Below are 12,948 nucleotides of genomic sequence, written 5' to 3' on the forward strand. Positions count from 1 at the left end.
CCATGCTCCTGCCAAATGTTCATCCCTCTACTTGTTTGTGAGCCTGTGCCCTCCTATCTCAGCGGTCTTGATGCTCCTTCATCCCTTCTCTCTTAGACTTTCAACCTCTTCCTCTCAACTGGAACTGTCCTGAAATCATTTAAACACATTTACATTTAGCTGAACATTTTATTTATTAATTAATTCATTGAAATATTTTATTAAGCCTGCTATTCATCAGGCAGTAAGAAGAAAGAAACAGCATGCTGGTACGCTGATGAGAAAGCAATAGAGAGAGAAAAATTAATGATACGGGAGGAAGACAAAAGAATTGCTAGATAGTGTCTCTGAGCAGGCAGAAGAGAACTGGGCCTAGTGCACAAGAGAAAGAGCTAGCATGTATCAGAGCAGACAACTTATTCATAGCAGCAAAGGAGAAAGAAGAATATATGAACACACAGGCAGCTGGTAAGATGGCTGAGGATGGTGACGGGAGCTTATGGAAGATGCCTTGATGGTTTCTATTTCCCAGTGAAAGAGGAAGTGCTGTCACTAACCAAGAGTGAGGATGGGAAAGGAGGTACTAGAAGTTGAAAAAAAAAAAAAAAAGAAAGAAAAAGAAAAGGTATACAAGTGTGATTTAGAAGAACTGAGATTATGAAAGAAGCAGGGAATGAATTATTGTTGCCTGGCAGAATTAAGGGCTCACTTGAGATCAGTGATCATGAATTTAAAGTGAACATTGCTGGGGCGCCTGGGTGGCTTAGTCGGTTAAGCGTCCGACTTTCGCTTAGGTCATGATCTCGCGGTTCGTGGGTTCGAGCCCCGCGTCGGGCTCTGTGCTGACTGCCAGCTCAGAGCCTGGAGCCTGTTTCAGTCTGTGAATCCCTCTCTCTCTCTGACCCTCCCCTCCTCACATTGTCTCTCTCTCTCTCTTCTAGAAATAAATTAAAAAAAAAAAAAAACATTTAAAAATAAATAAATAAATAAAGTGAACATTGCTGCATATTCTGGTACCGGTGCAACCAGCTGTGCAGGTGTAAGTACAGAGTACGTAGAAAACTTGGATTAGGTTTTGTCCAGCATGATGAAGAGAGAATAGGGCAGGAAAGCTGAAGGTGAAGCTGAAAGAAGTCATTATAATGACTGACCTTGGGATTTAAAGTAGTGAGGATGGAACTGAGGACCAAGGGAGAGGACAGGTCAGAGATAGTGAAAAGGAAGTAGAATTAATGAACTGCATGTCTAGGTAGGGTCAAAGGATTGCTGGAGTCAGGGTACTAGAGGAGGAAGCCAGAATAAAAATATACTGGTAGTCAAAGCAGGATGTTTGAAGAGAAGATCACTAGAGGACATAAGGTCCAGGCAATTCGAGAGCAGGATATTGGAAGGTTCATCCAAATGAATATTTAAGTTACCAAGAGCCATGACAAAATGTCCAAGAGTCACGTTAGAGTGACAATGTGGCAGAAATTTTAATTGGGGCTTCAGAAGCTGATCATAACAAAGAGGGGAGAAATGTGAGAAAAAGGGAAAGTAGAAATGAAGGACAAAAGGATGCCTGCCCCACTTCCAGACTCAAGGGTAGGAGCGTGTGGGAAAGAAAACATCTGCCACTTGAGAGGAAGCTGTGTTCTCAGGGGAGAGTTGGATTTCAATTAGAAGAAAGTGGAAAAGGAAAAGATTCATTCAGAGAAGAGTTAAAAACTCCTCATTTATCTCCAGCCATTGTCCTCTCTCCTCCCATTCACAGCCAGACTTCTTGAATGAGTTGTCTACACTCTGCTTCATTAGCTCTCTTTTAGACTATAATCATTACACCGTCAAGTAAAATTACACCCAGCCTTTCACCAAACCTGTTCCTTCAACCAGGAATAACTACTGGGCAAATTTTCAGGCTTCATGTTATTAATTCACTCAACAGTATCTGCTACTATCACGCATTTTCTTCTGTTGACCTCAATTTCTTCATATTCTCTTGATGTTCCTCCCATCTCTGGCTACTTTTCTGTTTCCCTGGCCTCTACTTACCACTTAAATGTTGGCATTCCTTAAAATTTCATATACTCAATTTCATCTACCAGTTTAAATTACCATCTACTTGCAGAAAATAACTAAATATTAACATCTCAAGCCTGGTCCTGTCTCCTGAGTTACACACACACACACCTGGTCCTGTCTCCTGAGTTACACACACACACACACACACACACACACACACACACACACACACGCAGTTTTACTTCTCAAAATTAACATATCCAAAGCCAGATAAAATTTCTCCCCAATTCTGTTTTTCTTAAGGTATACCCCAGTAAATGGCAATCGCCACTTTCTGAGTTGTAGACCCAGAAAAGGACATCCTGGATTCCTCATTCTCTTTCATTTTCTACATATAAACAATTATATGTATATAATATAAAAAATATATGTTTATATTATATGCCAGTCCTATCAATTCTAGTTTGTAAATTTCTTTGGAATCTACCTCTTCCTTCCAAATTCATTGTTACTAACCTAGTCCAAGGTACTATCTTCTCATATCTAGGATCAAAAATTTGAAAAACAATGAAAAAAAAAAAAAGAGTAGCCAGAAAGACCTTTTTAAACCAAATATGTGATCGTGTCATTTCCTTGCTTCTTCAATGGCCCTAAGTTAAAGCCCAAAATCTTCAATGTGTTTATAAGGTCCTCCTTCACAATTTGGTCACTACCTACTTCATTTCAAACCTCTCTCCCTCTCCCCCTTCTCTCACTCACTCATTTACTTAACAAACATTTACTGGAAGCCTACAATGTACCATACATTGTCTAACAACTACTGACATAAAATGAACAAGACAGACATGGTCTATGCCATACTGGCCTTCTTTCAACTTCCTCAAATATATCACCTTCCAAATTCTAAGACTCTCCAAATGCTGCTTCCTCTGTTCAGAATATGCCACTCAACTTGCTAGTACTCATCTGGCTAGCTCCTCTTTCATCTTCAGTTCTTAGATTTAATGTTATTTCCTCAGGAAGACAAGTTTTCTCTGTCACTTAAGGCTTGGTCAAACACTTAGCTATACTACTCTGCTTTTCCACTTCATTCACAAATTTATCTTCTGTATTTCTGTTTTTCCTACTACATATTATAACCTACGTGAGGACAGAGACCACGGGTATCCTGTACTGTTGATTTGTGATAATGACCGCAAGTGCCTTTTCTTTCACAGAAAAACATACTTGTATTTTAAGGATATTACCTTTCTTGAGCGGTTTGTTGTACCACCTATCTTTTTTGATGTCTGGGATGGTAATCCTTACTGATGGATTCTCAACTAGGATTTTATGCAGCAAAGCTAAAAATAAAATATTAAGCCAACATTTACAAAAGAGTCACACAAATTAGAAACCTGTACTATGGAATATATTCTCTATTGGTCTCCTTATATCCAAATATTATTTCTAGGGAGGAGAAAGAATAAAGCTACTTAATTATTGTTTTAATTTCATGCATTTGCTCTCTGCTACTGTCTGTATCTGAGAACGCAATTCCCAGATCTGATTCCCAGTTGTCTGCAAATAACTAAAGGAAGATCCAGGTGGAAATGTTTCTCCCCTTGTGACAATATTAACAAAAAGATTTAAAAATCGTCATCCATTTTCAATACCAAACTCCAGTGTTCCAATGTTAGGTTACGTCCTCATTTACACAGTTTTATAAAGAAAAATTACATTCTAGTAACTTTTTAAGAGACATTAATATAAGTAACTGTCTAAAGTATCTTAATTATCTTGATAAAGAATTCATATGTCTCCCAAAACCAAAATTATTTTCTTTTTTTTAATTAAAGTTTTTGTGGTTGTTTCCTTATTTATTTAGAGAGAGACAGAGACAACATGAGCCAGGAAGGGACAGAGAGAGAGGGCAAGAGAGAGAGAATCCCAAGGAGGCTCCCCACTGTCAGTGCAGAGCCTAATATGGGGCTTGAACTCATGAACCGTGAGATCATGACCTGAGCTAAAACCAAGAGTCCATCACTTAACTGAGCCACCTAGGCAGTCACCAAAATTATTTTCTAATGGACCAAAGATTTAAATGAAAAACTGAAAGTATAAAAACACAAACGAGGGGCATCCCCCTGGCTGGCTCAGTCAGTAAAGCATGCAACTCCTGATCTCAAGAGTTGTGAGTTCAATTGGGGCACCTGGGTGGCTTAGTCAGTTAAGCGTCCGACTTTCGCTTAGGTCATGATCTCGCGGTTCGTGGGTTCAAGCCCCGCGTCGGGCTCTGTGCTGACTGCCAGCTCAGAGCCTGGAGCCTGTTTCAGTCTGTGACTCCCTCTCTCTCTGACCCTCCCCTGCTCACGCTGTCTCTCTCTCTCTCCTAGAAATAAATAAAACATTAAAAAAAAAAATTAAAAAAAAAAAAAAAAAAGAGTTGTGAGTTCAAGCCCCACACTGGGCATGAAGCCTACTTAAAAAATAAATTAAGGGGTGCCTGAGTTGCTCAGTTGGTTAAATGTCCAACTTTTAGTTTCAGCTCAGGTCATGATCTCGCGGTTTGTGAGGTCCAGCCCGACTTCAGGCTCTGTGCTGACAGCTCAGAGCCTGGAGCTAGCTTCAGATTCTCTGTTCTTCCCCCACTTGCGCTCTCTCTCAAAAGAAACATTAAAGAAAAAAAAAACCACAAATGAAAACAGGAGTTTTTTCCTGAAGTCAGGGGTAGGGAAGACCTTGCCAAACATAACAATACAGTCAGAAAACCACAAAGGACAAAATAATAGATGTGAACAAATAGAAATATAAAACGTCTGCATGTGAAAATAACATAAAATAAAAATGCATGGCAAATTGTGAACAATATTTGTAACAAATGCAAAGGCCTAATGACATTTTAAGTTTTAAAAATTTCATACAAATAACAAAAACTCTCTGCTAAAAGTGAGTAAAATAGATGCACAAAAACAGGCAAAAAGCTAATAAATAATCAAATATTTTAAAAAATATACAAACCAATGGGACTATGGTAACATGGTATGAACTTTCTGAAAAGCAATTTGGCAAAGTAAACCATAATGATTAAAAACTGCATACATCCTAGGGGCACCAGAGTGGCTTAGTCCGTTACATGACCAACTCTTGATTTTGGTCATGATCTCATGGTTAGCCCCACATCAGGCTCTGTGCTGATAGTGCAAACCCTGCTGGGATTCTCTCTCTCCCTCTCCCTCTGCCCCTTCTCCACAAAGATGCGTTCACTTGCTCTCTCTCTGAAAATAAATAAACATTTTTTTAAAAAGAACAAAAAAACCACATACATCCTTGATATGTCTGGATTTGCCTTTATAAAAAATATTTTTTTAATGTTTTTATTTATTTGTGAAAAAGAGAGAGAGGGAGAGAGAGAGAGAGAGACAGTGTGAGCAGGGGAGGGTCAGAGAGAGAGGGAGACACAGAATCTGAAGCAGGCTCCAGGCTCTGAGCTAGCTGTCAGCACAGAGCCCAACACGGGGCTCCAACCCACAAACCATGAGATCATGCCCTGAGCCGAAGTCAGACGCTTAACCGACTGAGCCACCCAGACACCCCTGGATTTGCCTTTTAATTAAATGATTTACAGTATGTGCATTACAGGGATGAACACCATATCTCTCATAAGTGAAAATTTTTTAAAAATATAAATCTCTAAAAACAGTGTATTGGATGAATATAGTAAGACATATCCACATAGCAAAATACCATCACAGCCTTTACTTATAAACAACAATGTAGACCTATAATTATAGTCATGGAAAAATGTACCTGACTATAGCATTAAGACAAAAACACAGGTTATAAAAGAGCATGTGTAGTATGATCTTATTTTTTTAAATTTTTTGTTCTTTTTAAAAACACACACTTATATACATATATAACAAATATATACTTGCTATTTATTTTTACAATAAAGTGTAGAACTGTATATCAAAATATTAATAGAAGCTATTTCTGAGTTCTGGGATCATAGGGTTTTTAAAAAAATTGTTATTTTCCAATCTATCTGCAAGGATCACAGACTATTTACATGATTATTTAAGTTAAAAAGAAAAAATATATAATGAAAAAATTCAAATAGCACTAGTCTTCATAATCCAAGAAATCAGTACTTTTAATCAACATAAAATAATTACCTAGAGGAGCAGAATCTATTTTTTTCCAGGGGTTGAGGTATGTTTTTTTTTCTTTCCAATCAGAATATTCCTGACAACTGTCACTGGGTTGGTCCCATGGCAATTCTAAAAAAGAAACAAGCCCCAGTTTTCTGAGTGTTCATGTCATTATAGAGTAAAGATTTTAAAGGAAAATAGTCAGTGACACAAATCCATTAAAAGTTTCCTCCAAATTGATTCAACATGGTTGTCAAACTAAGAATGCCAACTCATAGAAATTTTAGAGGCACCTCAAATATGGATAAACTACTTCTGCCCTACTCTTTACAAAATTATTCCTGTGAATTTTAAGAGATTGCTATTGTGATACTTCATCTACTAGCTCTACATAAAACTCATTTTTAAAAAGCTTTGGGATTAAAAGTTCCAACTTAGTTATAAATAAGTTTACTATCAAAATACTTTCATATAAATATGGATTCCCCTGGTTTGTTTCAGCTATTTTGGTACAACAAATCTGGCTTTCTACAGACAGGAGTTTCATCAGGATTAAATAGCTCTTACCTCCAGCCAACATTGCGGTAAGTACTATTCCACAGGACCAAACATCAACTGGTTCTGCATGAAATTCTTTTCTCTTTAGAAGCTCTGGAGCAACATAAGGTAAAGTGCCACACATCTTGTTCAATAAACGCTCACGATTATTATGCCGAAACACTGTTGCCAAGCCAAAGTCAGAGATTTTGAGGTTATCTAAACCAAAGGAAAAATGGATGGCACATGATAAAGATATTTTGTAAATAGATATACTTACAGGAATTAAATATTACTGGAAAATCACTGGTGTTACTTAAAAGTTTGTAGAACTTTTCTATCTTAAAATGACAAGACATTTTAAAAGAAATAAAAGACATCATCACCTACCTAAACCTAGAAAAAGGCCTCATAGCTTCTATTTAAAGAGAAAAATCATCAATATACAGAACAGTATGGACCAGGTTAAAGACAATGGAGTCAAAAGGGGCTGTCCTTCTGGAAAAGGGACAATCTAGTCATAGGCTGAAAGCACAGCCAAGTCCTTCATCAACTTGCACAAAGGGCTGGAAGGAGACGAAAATAACAAATAAGGTACAACTTTCCCAGCAGCAAACAAACCTAGATAGCAGGAAGAAAATATGTAAAGACACACCAAAACTAAAGATCCACAAACCATTAGAACTTTTTGTCAAAGTGGCTAAGTTTAGAAAAGGAGGAGGAACAATGCACAGAAAACAAACCAGAAGGGCAAATTTCCTCTAACTTTCCATCTTTAACACACACAAACTGTAGGCAGAACTTTCAACTTATCCTGCGCTTAGAGGATATCCACAACTGAGTGATGCTGTGCTAGCCAGTGCAGGTAAATGAATTACTGAAGAAGATTAACAACAGACAACTGTTGGGAAAGTTATGAAAATATAGGATATTACTAGATCTTATAGCAAGGGAATCTAACCTAATCTTAGGAGTGAGGGAAGACCCCCTATGATCAAGGTGTCAAATGTATAACCTTTTTAGAGGGCAATCTGGCACAAGATGTCAAAATTGAAATATTCACCTTTTAAGCCAGCAATTCCCAGGACGCCTGGGTGGCTCACAGTTCGTGGGTTTAAGCCTTGTGTAGGGCCCTGTGATAACAGCTTGGAGCCTGGAGCCTGGAGCCTGCTTCGGATTACTGCCCCTCCCCTGCTTGAGTGCTCTCTCTCCCTCCCTTTCTCTCTCTCTCTCTCTCAAAAATAAAAAAAAAAAAAAATTAAAAAAATTTTTTTAAACTAGCAATTCCCATTTCCAGGAACACAAACACAGAAATACTCCCCCAAATTCACAAACACAAACACAAGGATATTCCTAGCAGTATTATCTGTAAATAGCTTAAATATCCAATAAAGAAATGGTAAAATCTTGTGATACATGTATGCAGTGAAAACTATGTACGTAAGTTGTTTAAAAAAAAGAAAAGGTCTATCTATAATACTGACAGGGAATAGGGTGTGAGTGGGGAAAAAAAAGACAAGTGCTATAGCAAATATCCATCATAACATGACTCAAGTTTTATACTGGGCCTGTGCAAAAATTTACGGAACAGACATCACTGTTTCATTTTTTAAGCTAGAAACAACTTAAATGTCCTAAAATAGGGGACTGATTCTTTAAAATCAGGCATATATATCCATACAATATGCTATGTATCCATTGTTAATGTTTACCTGTATTTGAATTGGGAGGTGGCTACTGTAACTATCCTTCTAATAGCTATACGTGACACAATCTTGACAAACCACTGAGACTCAGAGTGCCACATTACTTATATTTACTGATCAATGAAAATGCTAATGGATGACTGTAGCATTCCTCGGATTTTGTTGTTTCCTTATGTCTGCAACATAACACTCAGGTTAGAGAGTTCTCTATATAATAAACTCTACATTGAGTTGTGTGGTTATCTCTGTGAAAAAGAAAAGGGAATACATTTGAGAAAGAATACACAGGACTTGGACTATATTAGTAATATTATCTTTTTTAAAAGATTATTCAATATTGAATAGAAACAAAAGAATGTTTATAGAATATGCAGGATGTGAGCATATCCCATTTACCCAATACTCCATTTAAGAACATTCTCATCTCCTTTGAAATCCCCTGTAATTACTTCCCTCAATTTATTTGTTTCTCTACCTTTTCATAAGTAACCACCATTCTGATTTTTAATATATTTTTTTCTCTGTGATTTTTCCCAAATTTGTATCCCTAAACAGTATGTTTGATTTTACATAGTTCTGAACTTCCTATCAATAGATTCATATGGGTATAAATACTTCTATGAAACTTATGTCCATGTCATTACTCGTACCTACAAATCATCCATTTCATAATTTAATGTTCTATTGTCAATAGATATTTAGGTTGTTTCCAGTTTTTTGATATTATAAACACCACTGCTTTGAGTGGTATACATATATATAATGTTTTCTTTTTAAACCAAGTTGTTACACAGGTGGTTGCTGTATTTTTATTATATTATGTATTAAATGTTTATAATTTTTTATGTGGTTGAATTTAAGTAAGCTCTATGCCCAATGTGGGGCTTGAATTCATCATCCCACAATCAAAAGTCACATGTTCTACTGACAGAGCCACCCAGGAGCCCCATGCCTGAATTCTTATTTACTTTTCAATAAAAGTAAAGGTTTTTTACACTGTATAAATACAATGAAAAAGGCTGAAAAATAAAGTCCACATGCACATTAAAAAAGCTTATATCCTATGATCTAACTTGTGTTAATACATATATGGGCAGAGATATATAGGTCTCTTTTATCTTTACAATCCAAATAGATTCTCTGTCACCATTTTATAAGGAAGGAAAGTGCAGCAGAGAGAAAGTAAGCAAATTACCCAAGGCCATACACCTACTAGGAGGTGGCCTACATTAACCCTAGGTTCAAATGACTCTAAATCTCAAGCTCTTAAATATATGTTAGACTGCTTCTCATAGTTAGAGACACACAATCCGTCTTTCCCAGAGTGTTTTATTTAGCTTGAAACCTACATTTACTCAAAAAAGATCTTAATTTGTAAATGAGGAAGGCGAGGAATTGACTGTAATACTGTCAAGGCTATTAGCACTCAAAAAGTAATGAAAATAGAGTGAAAAATGGAAGTTAAAGGACTTCTCCAGCTGTGCTCTCATTTCTTGGGACTCATCAACCAACCATTCTGTTCCTTTTTCCTCATACACCAAATTCTCAAAATGTCTAATATTTTGCTATGTGCCTTAAGAAGCAACTTGCAAAATACTAAATAATGAAAGGAGGATCTTAGGTAGCTAGGTAGATGGGATAATAAAAGGATATCAAAAAGATAGTCACCAAAAATTAGCTGGTTATAGCTGACTGGTGATTTCTGGTGATTTTTTTTACTTTCTTCTTTACATTTTTCATCTTACTTCATGATTAACTTTTATCTTTATAAAGGAAAAAAACGCAGTATTTTTAGTTTGGAAACAAAGTTTTCCTATTCCAAATATTCACATCTCCATTACTTATTAAATAAACTGGCTTTTCTTTTTTCTTAATGTTTTTATTTATTTCTGAGAGAGAGAGAGAGAGAGAGAGAGAGAGAGAGAGAGAGAGAGACAGCGTGAGCAGTGGAGGGTCACAGACAGAGGTACAGAATCTGAAACAGTCTCCAGGCTCTAAGCTAGCTGTCAGCACAGAGCCCGATGTAGGGCTCGAACCCATAAACCGTGAGATCATGACCTGAGCCAAAGTCGGATGCTTAACCGACTGAGCCACCCGGGCGCCCCTAAACTGGCTTTTCTTAACTCATCTCCATGTATGAAGGTGAATTTCAGAGTTCAGAAAAAGGATAGGAGACTGAAAAGAAAGTACAGTGACTTGTAGTGAACAATACTGTCAGAAATACTAAATGTCAGAGTTGGACAAGATCTTAAAAAATACTTTGGTTCAACTAGCCAAGCAATGTTTAAATTTTCTTTATAATATTCCCTGATAATTAATAATCCAGTGTTTGACTCTCATGTTATAAACTTATTACATTTCAAACCAATCTATTCAATTTTTGGATAGATCCAATAACAGGATTCATGCTTGCATCAATCCATTGCTTCCATATAGTTTTCACCCACATGTTCTGAAAAACTGTATTTAACCACTAGCAACGTTCCCCTGGGCTCCTTCAATTATTCCTTATTTTACACAGCTTGTGGCCCTTACACCAGTCTGGTGACTCTCCTGTAAAAGCACTTTAGTGATTTACATACCTATTATGGTAGTGTTCTAGGACACCCCGTATTTCCAGTCTCACTGAAGCAGTTTTGGAATGCTCTTCCTCATTCTCAGTATCACCTTAGTTTTCTAAGGACTACATCACACAGGTGACTAATATCAAGTGTGTTACTTGGTAAAAGCCTTTTTTAACCTGCTTTGCTACCAGAGATAATGCCATTCAACTAAACTTATTTAATTACTCTTCAAAATCCAAATCCTAGACTTCAGATTTTTCTGTACTGGAAAACAGCTTGTTAAACCTGACTCACTTCTCTGGCCTACTGAATTCATTCATTCAATATTTTTGAAAGCCTACTATTGGCCAGGCACTATTCTAATGCACTAAATAACCATTAAATAAAACAGACAAAAATCACTGCCTCATGCTACAGACATTTTTTCATCTTTTTTGATCCTGACTCAATAAGCTAACACTTTCACTGTCCATCTCTCTCAGTTTTTATGACATCCATAAAATATAAATAAACTCCTTGCATCTCTATCCAAGTCACAGAATAAAAAGGACAAACAAGGCTTCAGGGTGGCTCAGTTGGTTAAGCATCTGACTTCAACTCAGGTCATGATCTCAGGGTTTGTGAGTTCAAGCCCACATCGGGCTCTGCACTGATGAACACGGATGCAGAAATTCTCAACAAAACACTTGCAAATTGAACCAATAGAACATATTTATTCCTGGACTACAAGGGTCCAACCAATGAATAGGATATACCATATTCACAAACAATAAACGTGATATACCACATCAATAAAAGGATAAGAACCATATGATCCTCTCAATAGATGCAGAAAAAACATTTCATAATGTACAGCATCCATTCTTGATAAAAACTTTCAACAGGGGCGCCTGGGTGGCTCAGCTCACTGAGCAACTGACTTGATTTTGGTCCAGGTTATGATCCCAGGGTTGTGGGTTCAAGCCCTGTGTTGGGTTTTATGCTGAGCATGGAGCCGGCTTAAGATTCTCTCTGTCTCCCTCCCTCTGCCTCTCTCCCCTACTTGAGTTCTCTCTCTGAAAAACAACAAACAAAAAACCCTCAAGAGGGGAGCCTGGGTGGCTCAGTCAACTAAGCATCCAACCTCGGCTCAGGTCATGATCTCCCACTTTGTGAGTTCAAGCCTTGCATCAGGCTCTCTGCTGTTAGCACAGAGCTCACTTTGGATCCTCTGTCCCCCATTTTCTCTGCCCCTCCCCGACTTGCACTCATATGTTGTCTCTCTCTCTCAAAGATAAAAAAAAAACATTAAAAAAAAAAAACCCTTAATGAAGTAGGGATAGAGGGAACATACCTCAACATCATAAAAGCCATATATGAAAGACCCACAGCCAATATAATCCTCGGTGGGGAAAAACTGAGAGCTTTTTCCCTAAGGTCAGGAACAAGACAAGGATGTCCACTATCACCATTATTACTTAACATAATACTGGAAGTCCTAACCTCAGCAATCAGAAAAGAAAAAGAAATAAAAGGCATCCAAATCAGCAAGAAAGAAGTCAAACTTTCACTCTTTGCTGATGACATGATACTCTATGTAGAAAACCCAAATGACTCCAATGAAAAATTGCTAAAACTGATACATGAATTCAGTAAAGGTGGAGGATACAAAGTCAATGTACAGAAATCTGATACATTTCTAGACACCAATAATGAAGAAACAGAAAGAGCAATCAAGAAATTGATCTCATTTACAAGTGCACCAAAACCCATATGAATCTTAGGAATACACCTAACCAAAGAGGTAAAAGATCAGTACACTGAAAAACTATAAAACATATGTGAAATAAACTGAAGATGACACAAAGAAACAAAAAAACATGCCATGCTGTTGGACTGGAAGAACAAATATTGTTAAAATGTCGATACTACCCAAAACAATCTACACTGAATGCAATCCCTATCAAAATACAACAAGCATTCTTTGCAGAGCTAGAGCAAATAATCCTAAAACCACAAAAGACCCCAAATAGCCAAAGCAATGTTGAA

At 37.1% G+C, this 12,948-nt stretch overlaps 1 protein-coding gene across 3 annotated transcripts in view; it reads right to left on the reverse strand.

Annotated features, from left to right (window-relative positions):
- CHEK1 (checkpoint kinase 1) overlaps window positions 1–12,948 on the reverse strand; it is a 33,472-nt gene that overhangs the window by 14,973 nt on the left and 5,551 nt on the right. For all 3 annotated transcript variants that reach the window (XM_039250151.1, XM_039250152.1, XM_039250150.1), the window contains exons 6-8: window positions 6,681–6,869; window positions 6,138–6,242; window positions 3,228–3,323 (exon numbers count right to left, since the gene is read on the reverse strand). In XM_039250151.1, the coding sequence (XP_039106082.1) occupies window positions 3,228–3,323; window positions 6,138–6,242; window positions 6,681–6,869 (390 nt within the window). The remainder of the gene's footprint in view (window positions 1–3,227; window positions 3,324–6,137; window positions 6,243–6,680; window positions 6,870–12,948) is intronic.

Source organism: Hyaena hyaena, unplaced genomic scaffold (genome assembly GCF_003009895.1).
Source record: "Hyaena hyaena isolate Hyena2069 unplaced genomic scaffold, ASM300989v1 scaffold_364, whole genome shotgun sequence".
Taxonomy (NCBI): domain Eukaryota; kingdom Metazoa; phylum Chordata; class Mammalia; order Carnivora; family Hyaenidae; genus Hyaena; species Hyaena hyaena.